This window comes from Plodia interpunctella, chromosome 8, assembly GCF_027563975.2.
Source record: "Plodia interpunctella isolate USDA-ARS_2022_Savannah chromosome 8, ilPloInte3.2, whole genome shotgun sequence".
NCBI lineage: Eukaryota > Metazoa > Arthropoda > Insecta > Lepidoptera > Pyralidae > Plodia > Plodia interpunctella.
In genome coordinates, this window is record NC_071301.1 from 2101454 (window position 1) to 2115272 (window position 13819).

The 13819-nt window shown below is 32.7% G+C and overlaps 1 protein-coding gene across 5 annotated transcripts in view; it reads right to left on the reverse strand.

Moving 5' to 3' along the window:
* The window catches only part of rols (rolling pebbles), a 243653-nt gene that overhangs the window by 140034 nt on the left and 89800 nt on the right, over positions 1-13819 (reverse strand). For 2 of the 5 annotated variants that reach the window (XM_053748884.2, XM_053748886.2), the window contains exon 1: positions 3370-3735. The exons of 2 other annotated variants lie outside the window; for them this stretch is intronic. In XM_053748884.2, coding sequence (XP_053604859.1) covers positions 3370-3439 — 70 coding nt within the window. In that variant the 5' untranslated portion in view covers positions 3440-3735. Of the gene's footprint in view, positions 1-3369; positions 3736-13819 lie in introns of those variants that run through there. One more of the 5 variants, XM_053748885.2, reaches the window with a different exon arrangement.

Sequence of the window (13819 nt, forward strand, 5' to 3'; positions counted from 1 at the left end):
TACTTTACAACTTTAAGTAGCTTAGTACCATTATGGTCATGCCGTGACTTTTTCTATATGTACTTCCCGCCAAGACATCTAAAGCTCGCAGTGAAAGCTTATTTAAGCCGTTTATCCATGGATGATTCTGTAATGATGGGTAATTTACCTACTTAGAATAGCTCGATGGTCAAATACATTATTTCCTATTGGGCCGGCTCAAAATCAAATCAAATCAAAATCAAAATCAAATCATTTATTCAGAAATTAGGCCTTCACAGGCACTTTTTCACGTCATAATCTAAATTAAATGATGTTTACCAAAGCTACAAACTACTAGCATTTCGGAACGACCACTGCTGAGAAGAAATGCCGAAAGAAACTCATTCAAACAGTGTTGGTCCCTATTATGCCAGAAGGGCTTACCGTCAAGTTTTATTATCGTTTAAAAGAGCCTTAATTGTCATGTTACTATAATTGTGACAAATTTATGGAATAATATTTTCAGACACATTAGAAGTATTATAGAAAACATACTTTTGAACGAAGCTTACTTTGAATTGAAGAGCGTTGGAAAGATCAGAATAGTTTTGTGGATGTTTTCAAATTGTATTTTAATTTGGCAATATCGGTAAGGTAGAGAATCCCTACGTAAATAAATAATAAAAAAAAGTATTACTAGCAAGTTTAAAACAAGTTATTTAAACATAATAAAAATACATTTTTCTAATTCAAGTTTATATACATTTTTTCATGAATAGTATATGAATTTCAGCTTTGATTAATTTCTTCTAAGATGGCGCACGTATCGTTGAGTAATTTATATTGATTTAATTCAGGAAGCTCCATTATGTAAATTTATTTTTTGCATATGTTTATCTGTAACGCGCCAAACATGTTTTAATCGAAGTGACGACTCGCGACTATTCATTATCAATTTATTCGATTTCGGCTCGTTAGTGCCAATTAATGTGATCGGTGATCAGTGAACCAATAACTTTGTATACATACAATTATAAGTCAGCTGCAAAAAAAAATACGACTTTGTTGATCACTTATTAGAACAATATATAGCTTTTGGATTCTAAAACATGGAGATCTGTAAGAATCGTAACAAGAGAAAAATTAAATATAATAATGTGTTGGCTTATACTTTGTCTAATGAAATGTGGACGTGATAACTATATTTTTGTATCAAGTTTTGATTATATTTATAACAATTGGCTAATTGAAAAAGTACCAACATTAAAGCGATTTCCAGACAGAAACAAGAAGGAAACTAAAATTAAAAAAAAACTTGATGATATTAATAGAAAGTCACACGATAACAAATTCTTTAAAAACGTTATAATTTTTGGTTTGTTAGCATTAAAAGATATCAAGTATCTTATATTTAAATCAAACGAGCTTGACACGACTCAACCCGATAAGCAACTTGTATGACAAGTGATGATCTTCAGGTCAATTTCAATCACACATTAATAGTCAATGAGATTACTTTCATAATATCTGGTCCAAGCGCGCGCATATAATGTTAATTTAGTTTTATCTATTATGCCCGACAAGATTTTAGGGTTGCTGATAAAAATTGCAGAAACGAAATTTAGATTACATTAACTAGTAGCTGTGTATACTGAAATAGAAAAAAGTCTTAAGACAGAAATCGATAAAAGAGAATATTGAGATAAGATTTGGAGAAATAAACATATGATGCAGACAAAATGCGAGAAAAAGTTTAATTATATGTATGAACATCACTTCAATTGTTTAGTTATACTGGTTAATTCATTTAAGTGGGTAATATAAAGGACCGATGGAACAAAATCGCATCAAAAATTATAGAAAAAATTGTTGTGCCATCACGAAGTTTTTTGGATATGGTATTTATGGTAAACGGTAATAGAAAAAAATATTGTAAGCTACCACTTGTAAACAGAAGAACATTGTACTGTTCATAGTTATTGCTTCACTATACTTATGTAAATGATACGTTACTCGTTTGAATAGTAACAAACCCATTGAGCTGCTCAAATCACCTCAACATTGACATTTGAGCGTGTCAATTATTTTTGACATTGACACATCAAGTGCGCGTTTCGGATATTTTGATTGATTACATCAATTCACACCTTTTAATAATTTTGTATTATGTACACACACAGATTAATAATTATTTTTTCCATTTGAATTTAGATTGTTCAGACAAAATGTTTACAAAATTGCATTATTAGTTGAATTTATGTTACTTTTAATACGAAAAGGAGTAGTAATTAAAGTTATAATTTATTTAATAATATTTTTTGTGTTGAACTGCGTATGTTTCTGAATTTAATTGTTGACAAGCATAAACAGCAATAAATAGAAGAGCAAGTGAATGCTGAAAATTACTTGTTCTGTCTAAAAATATTATGATCTGCAGACGGAATTAATATTAGGTACTAATATTTTTGCTATTCTGTTGTAAATAATATCAGTATTTTGCTCTTAAATAGTTGCCTCAGCATTAATTACAAACCTAATTTAAGCTAGGCATGCCTACTTCCTGACATACAGCGTGGGTGATCCAGGGGGCTAGACCTAATGACTCAGAAAGACAGGATATGCAATCTATGAGTAATCCACTCCTACGATCATATGCCAAAAATTATAGGCATCTTATGAAATGTGGTGAAATTTTACTTATTTTTTCGGAGAAATAACTATTAGCCCATTTGTTGTGAACAACAAATTCGTTGTTTATTTTAAGAATAATGTAATTTCTGGTGCAGTGCGTAGTGTAGTGGCTCTTTCTGTAACGTGGCTTTTATCTAGTCAATAAAGAATAAATAGCTCCCCTTACTTTATACTTCATTTTTTTTTTTTTTAAATATGTACCATAGCTTTTTTTGGTGGACTTAAATATTTACAAAATGTTTTCTGCGCAAGTGCAAACCTTTATTCTTCTAACCTGTTGATAACACAGAACTAGAATATAAGTACTTATTTATTTCTCCTGAATTTGATGTTTCTTAGTAAAGACAAACACTTTTTTGTAACTCAACAAAATCATGCAGTAGGGTAAACCGACTGCCACTGACACCATTCTAGTGGCAGTCCAAAATAAAAATAGTTTCATAATCATAATAATGTTGAATGCATTATTATTATAATCAATTTAAAGCAGACTTATTTAATAGGTGATTGTTCTCACTTCATTCTTTATCAGTTACGATAGTGACGTTTCTTCACAAGGCTATCAAAGGCAATATTACTTATATTACCTATAAATACTAAGAATTCACTTGAATAGTGTTACTAGAGTTGCTATTTATGGATCCGTTTGTAAGTATAATTCCGATGCAACTTGAGTACCATTGATATTAACTTACATAGCTTTAACTTTAACCTCACCTGAAAAGCTGAGACTTGGTTTCTCATTGGCTGAATCACCATCGAAACACTCCAATTTTTTCGAATTCATTATCCAACACTGTGCCTGGCAAGTTTTAAAACAAACTCCTTTTTTGTGTTAACACAGAAGGTCACATCCACTTGTCTCTACATACACCGCTCAAATAATAACCAAATTGTATCAAACATCACAAATAGCACTGGCAACTAATTTTCTGCTTCACTGGATTAAGAAGTTAATTACGGATAGGAATATGTCACTATTCTGTCAAATTTTGAATTTGAATGTGGAACGTTAACGATAATGTCCCTCGCATCGACGCGTGCGACGCGCGACGTCTCACCGACGCGAATGACTGACGCCACCGAGCGCGGAGCGTGCAGACATGTGGCTAGATTCAAGCCGGACGAGTGACCTGCAAGCTGTAATCTTATTAAACCTTTACGTAGTTTGTCTTGTTCCATATTTTTTCTATGCAATGGTTCGCTCTAGAAGACTGTCATTTTTATATGCCATTAAATCGGAATCGCCATTTCGGAAGTATAACTTACTAACCTTCACAACAAAATATCTATACTACTTAAACCACTAAGTTTATGAAGAAAATCGATATTTTGTTAGTTACTAGTGTTGCTACTGAGCATGGTCTAGAGTCATAAAACACAAATTATTATTGCAAAAGGGTCGACCTACCCTCTAGAGATCCCATTGTTCAGTAGGTAAGCATGCGTCAGAGTTGTATTAACAATGCATCCCCAAAGACCCTATCAGAGAGAATAATACCAATAAAGTGTGGCCTCTAATTTAAAATAGGAGTTAATTTTTGACGCTGCTTGAACTGGGGCATCACAATAATAATTCTCTTAAAAATATAACAGCTATCATAAAACTTTATCTGATTAACAAGCGTGCTTCCCTAAAAACTGTACACGATATTCGATATTATATTAAAAAAGGAGGAGACTTTTGATGCGTTCAACAGGATGGTTCCCACACCATCAAAGTTTTTTTTTATGGGGCCCGAAATGTTCACGGCCCTATGATTCTCCGGCCAATTTGGTCCGACGCATCCACCTTGTAATTTTGTAAGCCATTAATCACCTCCGGTGATTCAAGAATGACAATCCAAAGTGTAGGTAGTGAAAGTATAATACAGGTATTTGCTGATGAATAACTCATTCTTGTCTCATAGTCAACCTTATTCGTCACTGGAATAAGAATTATTGATGTGGTTGATGATTTCGGGACTTTACATTTTTTGTTTTGTCTTTAAGGTAAATACAAGCCTTATATTGATTTCTCTTGAATAAATTGGGACCTGACAGAAATTATGAGTCTGATCAGGTCATGATAAAATTAGGTACTTACAATATATCAATTATTTTTTGACTACCAAGATTTCATGCTAAAACTTTCAATTAAAAGTGAAAATCTTACACGCCACAAAATCTATAAAGTATGGAATTTCACAACCAAACAGCTGCTTTCAATTATTGTATTAGTCTTCTTTATGGCCAATATTGTAGCAGTCAAGGCGACGCTTTCACGCTTCGCTGTTTTACGGTTTTCATTTAAGCGCAGTGTCATAGTGATCTTTTTATCACCAGTTTCTTCATCATAATGAAATTTAATTCGGCAGCAGTTTCAATTTCCATTACTATCGAGGTTAAATATGTGTTAATATACAATATCACCAGACCACACAAAGAAATAATATCCTTCGATAATGCAAAAGCATACTTCGGGCATTTATTAATAGTGACCTACTTTCTGTGACAGGTGCAGTATTGTTCGTGTGAGTGTGGAGTTAAAATGTACAAATAGAAGGATTTAATAAGCTCACATTCAGGTTAAGTGTATCAAGCTTAAGTGAATTTATTCAGTTGTGTTTACATCGAAAAAACTAAGTAGTTTATAAAAGTGGACATTTTAAAATTTACTGGTCCAAATTTAAGGCTGTCATTATTCTTCATTTGCATAATGATCCATTATTTTACACAGATTGGGCGGTTATTCTGCGGTAATAAAATTTATAGTGGTATATTTGAGTGAACACGATTTAAAATGTAAGTGGGCGCGAATCACCTTAACATTATACTGTTTAAAAACTGTTCAAGGGAATCTCGGGTCCATGTTTTTGAATGTAATAATGTCTTTATTGAGATAAAATTGTAAAAATTTAATGGTAACACTTTCGGAATTGTTAATGATGGTATTCATGACCAATTTAAAAATATAATTACGTGTTTGTAAAAAAATGGTAAAAATCTGTATAAAATGTCATCGAAAGATCAATCCAAAAGTAAAAAATATCACAGTGACCTAATTTACATACCATTTATAATAATTCAGGGTAAAGATGAGTATCAATTTGAGACACCAGCAACATGATCCTAACGCTGAATCATACATATTTATCAACTCATTGAATGAAACCCAACAAAATTTATACAATCGCGAAAGTTGTACGAAGGTGTGAAAAAAGAAAAATTACCATTATTTCTCACTTTGATTATAAAAACTGTGTTTATATCTCGACCATTAATATAAATGACCAAAAATGCAGACATGAGCGGCTCTGCCTATATGATTTCGTAAAATTAAGAAAAAAGCGTTTTAACACAATTTCTGTGTGGTCAAACATATGTCACAGTTTCGCGAAATCGAATGATGATTTTTCAACATTTTATGTGTAAATAGTGTATAGTAAATGGTGATAAATCTTCATTAGATTTCGCGAAACTGTGTAACAGAAGACGTTATAATTCTAAATACTAACATTATCACGTCTTTTAAACTATGTAAATAAGAAAATTGACTTCTTGATTAATTTATTAAGCGTCGTGGCTCACACTACGGCATATGCTGAGCGGAGACCATTTTGTTTCAAGTATTAAATTTGTTTTTATGTGTACTGTGCTGTATGTAATATTGTTGAGTACTGTACTGTTTGAGTACTGTATATACTATGTTTGAGCAAATTAACGTTTTTGTTTCTTTCTTGAAGTAATAAAAATTGTGACAAAGCTTGCAAACTATCTGACCTTTCATCAATCAGGCATAAAAGAGTTAGCAAATCAAAATCAATCAGAAATGTTAATAGCCTTATGTTAGCAGCGGTTGGTCAGCATAAAACGCCAAGTGGGGGGACAAACTGTGCCGAGGTCAATGTCACGGTCACAGCTTCAACTTCGATGCATCGTTTTTCACCGGTCGAGGTATCCCTTTAAGGGAGCCCTATTGAAATTCCGCTCCCGTAGTAACAAGGCGCGGTCCAGACATACCCGGGCGTTCGAACTCCGTGATACCGTGCTCATAAGTTAAAAAAACATCCTTTTGTCCTTTTTTTTAATTTATGCGATGGATTTGTGGGAAATTTTTCGGTGAGTATATTATGTTTCGCTTTTAAGTTTGTTTTGGTTGGAATTTTTGAGAGCGCATGTTTTGATGGATTTTGGGAATGATCAATGTCTTTTGCCATGGTGCTCAAATCTCAATTTGTGATAACAGGTACTTTATTTACTTCTTAAGTTCGTAATAATACGTTATTTATTTCTATTGCCATAATAATAATATAATGTTACAATTAAGATAAGGAAACTATGTTATTTGATCATAGAAGTTCACCTAAGTCGTAATATAACATTAAATAAAATAATACTCAAAATAAGTGCAGTGACTTTGAAGTTACTACATTTTTTTAAGGATAACACAAAAAAAAATACAAATCTTAAAGTCTTTATAAGTTAAGTTAATATCACATGTATCACATGAACTATCGATATCGATGAATATCACCGATTGTGACACCACAAATGTGTGGTAGGAATACTAAATTTCACTGTAAAATATTATTTGGAAGAAGAAGACGATTTCTATGTGTGTGTTTGATATCTGATCTCAAAAATATAGGGCACAATCGTATTCAGAATTGAAATCACCTTTTGGATCGAGCGAGTCAATTTTATAATGTCGTGTTCAAATCTTTAAAGTGGAATGTATTTATGATGAAAATTATGATAAAGTAACTTATGATGTTTTTCAATAAAATCTTATAGAAATCATAGCAAAGGTCAATACAGGAGTATATATTCGAAAAAATGTCTACTTGTAACTAATGTATTCGAGTATTTGTGTTTCTACAAAAATATGATTTTAAAACAAAAATAAAATTTAATAACATTTCCTAATTTATTGTACTCTCAGAAATAGATCTTTACTTAAAGTAAAACAAAATAAAAATAAAATATTTTTATAGTGTCTTGCCGGCAATGCAGGACTACCGACTCAATTATCCTTCTCATATCAATGGTGCATTGTTCGGAACAATACAAAAACCTATTTTTAGAAAAATATGTAAAACATGTATTTTTACAATTCACTATGTAACTTTGCGTTTGTGCGAATATAAATCTTCGAAACGCATTTTACTGCACGCAAGTGCAAGGTGCCCCGGGCATATTCTTTACACAAAATTCCGAAATGGAACAGGTTATACATATTTGTCCATCTCTGTTTATACTGATGTCTTCTTTTTCTTATCGAGTATATCATTGCCAACACTGTTATCTAGTTTTTATTTCAATCGAATAAAGGCACCTAACGTGACACTTTTACAACTACTCCGATCTAGTGGAAAATAATCACACACACATTTGTGAATTAAGTGTGGACTATGAATACGATGTGTGGTCGTTCCGAAATGCCAGTAGTTTGTAGCTTGTGAGAAATAACTATAAATATAAAGATTGACGAGAAAAAGTGCCTGTGAAGAGACCTTCACAGCCAGCCAATTTTTCTCGTCAATTTCTGAATAAATGATTTGAATTTGAATTTGAATTCGATCTACTAGTAGTAGTAGACTACTACATATTACTCAGAGTGCTATGCAAACCCTTGACATGAGGTAGGATTCGAACTTTTAACTAAAGAAGGTAGCTTTTTAACCACTGAACATCACAGCTCCATTCACCATTTCTTTATGTGCGAAAAGAGAATAAAGTTCGTAAAAATAATTTATAGATTTTTAATTTTCATCTGAGTATAGGTACAAGCTATATTTTTCCGGAGTAAAACTTGGTTTTGTAACAATCGCGTAAGGATACCTTTGTTTTTTGATAAAAATTCAAAAGTGAATGCTGAAAAGAATTTGCCAATTAATGCAAAAATAAGTCAAGGTGATGAGTTAAAAATACGTGAAAGGTTTTAATTTATCAGAAAGGCATTAAGCACTCTTATCTAAAAGTGCAATTGCCCTGTTCAGTTAAAGCACTCATTAATTGCACAACTAAAATACCCGTTATCAATCTTACTTGAGCACTTAACTCTACGGATTAAAAATAAGTACATGTAACTTTTTAATGGATGGCAAGTTGTATATAGGTAACTACTTCTTTTTATATAGCTTTCAGGACCCAATGCTGGGCAAAACCATCCCCTTTCTGTTTCCAATCACTTATATTCTTCGTCAACTGTTGCCATCCCTTATCGAACGCCGACAGTTCGGGCCGTCTTAGCTTTGTTTATTTAATTAAACTTCATTGCCCAAAATACGATTTGTAAAAGTACAAAAGGTGGACTTAACGAGAAAAGCATTATCTAACAGTCAACCATTGGGTCATACAGAGAGTGTTATGTGTATCCTCGGCCATCAGTCGGTACCGAAGTATTCACATTTTCCCTTCATCTTTCCTATTGTTTTTCGTGTTACTACTGCATTTGAAGCGGTGGTGGTGTAATGGTGAAGACGCCCGCCTGTGGATCGAAAGGTATCAGGTTCTTATCCTACTCGTGCCATATGAGTTTGTATACCAGTCTGACTCATATATAGTAGTGTTCATAGACCACCATTTGCTTTCGGTGAAGGAAAACGTCTTGAGGAAACACGTACAGTGGTGGACAGTTTAGTTCCCCAGTGTGTATGCGATTACCTGCCACTAGATGGTGGTAAGTAGTCGTAAAAGTCATGTCAGATGCCTTTATGCGACTTGAATAAAATCTGACACCAGGTGTTAGCAATAACACACTCGATACGATGATGATGAATGCATATGAAATTTGCTTCATTTCGAATTTATCATAGCTTCTATTACAAATTACAATGGAAAAATATTATACGGTCGCACGATAGCGTCGCTGCTGTTGAATATATTTTACAAGAAGATGACTTTATTTTTCAATTGTCATTACCGTGTCAAGCAAAAGAATCCTTGTTGTTGTCATTCAGTAACTTTACGATTCCAATGCTTAGTTAATATTCCCTGTCAGAAAAACAAATGAACTTGTTGTTCAGATCATAAATCAGATTTATCTGCACGCCACATCGAAGAAAGTGTACTCATGCCAAACTAGTAAAGTTCACGTTTTGTAACCTCTACATAATTAACGCACTGGACATGCCATGTTAATGAAACCTTATGGTTTTAGGCAACATTTCTTTTTGTAAACCGATTTTGTGTCCCGCTGTTAGGCAAAGGCCTTCTCTCTCAACTCTTGACCCAATGCTTGTGAATTTTGACAAGTATACTATTAATATATATATATATATATATATATATATATATATATATATATATATATATATATATATATATATATATATATATATATATATATATATATATATATATATATATACAATATGTAGGTAGCGTAAATTGTATAGTTCACTCATAAAATATAACGACTTCAAATAATTTAAATCATATCCTAGCTTGATAAATCCTATGGTTTTAACAGATGACGATCGTGAATTCACAATAGGATCTTTAAAATTTGAAAGGTGTATTTTTAACATGTACTTCGGGCAACCGTAAATACGTGACACGTAAAGCCGCATTTACAGGACTTCTTTCGTGATAGATTAATAGTTTTATCCTTTAGAACATGATACAAATATGTTAAAAGAGCAAGGTACAGCCATTGAAATAGCTTTAGCTGCCGCAGGTATTATAGCATATTTTATGGCATTCTGATGTATATTAGCCATAGAAATGTAAACTTAAGTTAAAAGAATAACGCCTGAGGAAGCAACCTAATATATCATCTGCTTTATACACAGACTTTATCTAAATTCACCTAGCATGAATTATAATTTCAGCATCATATAGAAACCACAGGACGTATACATTGAAAGTAGTTAATTAATGGCCACATTTAACACCGTTCGCACTGGCAACACTTTCATATCATGTCCTTGGCGATTTTCTATCTCTTCGCAATTAGTCATTGGAATCACCAAGTGTTGCCCGTTCAGATAATCTTGAACCTTGATTTCTAATTTTCTAAAATCTACAAACTTACTTTTATTAGCTTTCTGAAAGTTAATCAATATTTATGATTGTAACACACAGCTGCAGTGGAGATGTTATTTTGAATTAAATTCGTTTATTTGTACCAGTAGCCTTTAAGACCTCTGCAAACAAAGAATTTTTATCAGTGAGCTAGGTCGCAGAACAAATGACAAACGTTGCTTTTTATGTCTGGCTCAGAGACGTTCCCTTTGTAAATGCAGGAGAATTCACGTTATATTGTAGTTCTAATTCCAGTACAGAACCACAGGTCAAATAATAATACGGACTTTAAAGTAAATTACAATGTGTTATAATTTTACAAGTATATTTAATCTTCAAGATATTGCAGTTAAGTTCCAAACGCCACTGTAACTAGCAACTTTCCAATGCTTTCCTCGGCGACCGATAAATAATACGCGTTCACACGGTTGCCTTATTTAAATAATCGTATCAGGGGCTTTACTAAGCTACTTGTAACCAACTTCGTCCGCAGTTACGTGCTAGCTGATAAAACTTAATGAAACATATATAGTACGTTATCGGCTATGATAGATATATAGACTTATCATTTAATTGTTTGTAAAAAACAACAACACATACACACACAATCCAGATGCAAAAACACAAGCAAAAGTGTTGCTTATAGATATTAAACGAAATTTCATACAGCAGACGTTATAGCCTACGATCATATTTTCAAAAGAACTTATTTAAAAAATAATACTTAAGTGTTGCATTATAGCAAAATTATAAATTCTGAAAAATTATCTAGTCTTTCTCCCTCTCTTCAATTTTCGCATTTTCTTAGTTGGAACGTGCAACGCAACTGCGTAGTTGCGTTGCACGTTACTGTAGTAAGAACTTCAGCTTTCCAGCGTGTGAGACATTCCCTTTTAATTGTCACTGGTGGGGACAGGGTTATTTTTAATAGCACACTCATGTTTTCTACAAAGTATGGGTGGCACACTAGCGAATTTTATATCATTTAGAATATTGGATATATCGCGAGGTGTAAAATATATTGTTAGAATTTTCTTGACTGACCAAATGTTTATAGTAAAGTTAAAGTTAGGTAAAGTTAAAAAAGGATGGCAACTGTTTTTTCTAGATTTTACGAGATGGCTATCACATTAATAAATAAATAAATATATTACGACAAATCACACAAATTGAGCTAGCCCCAAAGTAAGTTCGAGACTTGTGTTATGGGATACTAACTCAACGATAACAAATATATAAATAGATAAACATCCAAGACTCGGGCCAATCAGAAAAAGATAATTTTCCATCATGATCCGACCGGGGTGTGAACCCGGGACCTCTCGGTTCAGTGGCAAGAACCTTACCACTGCGCCACCGATGTCGTCAAATTAAATGTAGTATGAGTATTCCAATAACATCGTTCGGTGATATCTCCGACATTATAGGATGCATAATGTCTATGATCGAACCCTTCTTGTATCGTAGTTGTATTCTTCTATTTTCTTGCTAAAATATATAAATTCATTCAGTAAATATCCATGTGTGTTTGTCTTACTGACAGTCATTATCATTAGCTTAGTGCTTACGAAGTTATTTGTAGCCAATTAAGTTGAAAATATTTGTTTTCACCTCTTTTACGCATTTAACATCATCAAGGAAATGCCTGAGAGGCTTTCTAGTTTTAAGGTTGATGGTGGTCCAGTGGTTAAAGCGCTCTAACGCCTGTAAAAGAACTGAAAGGTCTCAAGTTCGAATCCTACTCGTTCTAATGAATTTGTATACCAATCTGACTAAAGTATGGTAGTTTCATCGACCCAGTAAAGGGAAACATCCTGAGGAAACTTGTCTTATAGTCGATGATAACCAAGTAGTGTTTAAAATAGAGAAGGTAAGGACAAACTTCTGCATTGATAAATAATTTACATATTTAACCTATTAACCTAATATTATTAAAACCCCGTGCGATTGCAATCCTATTTTGTTCAACAGTTTTTATTGTCTTCAGGATCGAAACGTTAATAAAATTTAATTATTTACCTCCACAAATATTCAACTCACGCTTATGTACTAAAAATATATCGTCATCATTATTTCAAATTCGTTGTTGGAGATTTGCGGAAGGAACAAGAAGAAGCCTCAAATATTCGATATTTCATTGTAATCAATTGATTTGTTAATTAAAAATGCTTAAGTTAAGCTAAAACTAATTTCGTTTTAACATACTCTAAAATAAATAATATATTCCATTGGTTTTCACATAAAACATTACATATTAAATACCTACCAACAATTCAAAAATCCTTTTCACTTTCGCTACAGCCTTATTGCAATTTATAACAATTTTAGAAATCAGTTCAATTTGGCCATTCATTTTTCAATAGAATAAGGCAAGTACCACCTACAGACATACGAATTAATTGTTTTTTTTTTATAAAGTGAAAGCAATGATTTTATTGATTGAATTTTAATTTTTAGTTAATTAAAGTCGCCCAACTGTATCAAGCGATTTGTTTCTGACGATTGTTATTACATCAGGAGTTTTATCATTAACACAAGTAGTGTACTGATCATTTTCATGTATATAATAAAGGGCGTCGTGGATCGGGTCGGGAGGTTCCCTCTATTGTGGTTGAGCTTCGCGATGGCTGACTCACGCGTCAACTCGTGGACGGGTACTGCCGGGGGAACTGGTCAGCTCGATCTTTTAATAAAAGTTTTTTTGTTTGGTTAATTATACATATATATATATTTTCCTTTCATCAGCACTTGATCACAATCATAATATGTTTCAGTATACCTTTTGACCATGTACTTTATTGTGTACTTACATGTTATATTACTGATAAAAAATTATACATAAATTTATATTTAAAAAATGGTAAGCCCTTCTGGCATAATAGGGACCAACACTGTTTGAATGAGTTTCTTTCGGCATTTCTTCTCAGCAGTGGTCGTTCCGAAATGCTATTAGTTTGTAGCTTTGGTAAACATCATTTAATTTAGAATATGACGTGAAAAAGTGCCTGTGAAGGCCTAATTTCTGAATAAATGATTTGATTTGATTTAAAAAAATTGATTTAGCTGTTAGAATGTCATCCGGGATACGTACATGGACGTGGACAGATATAACAGATTTACCAACCTTCATAGTTTAAAAGTTAGTATAGAGTTAATT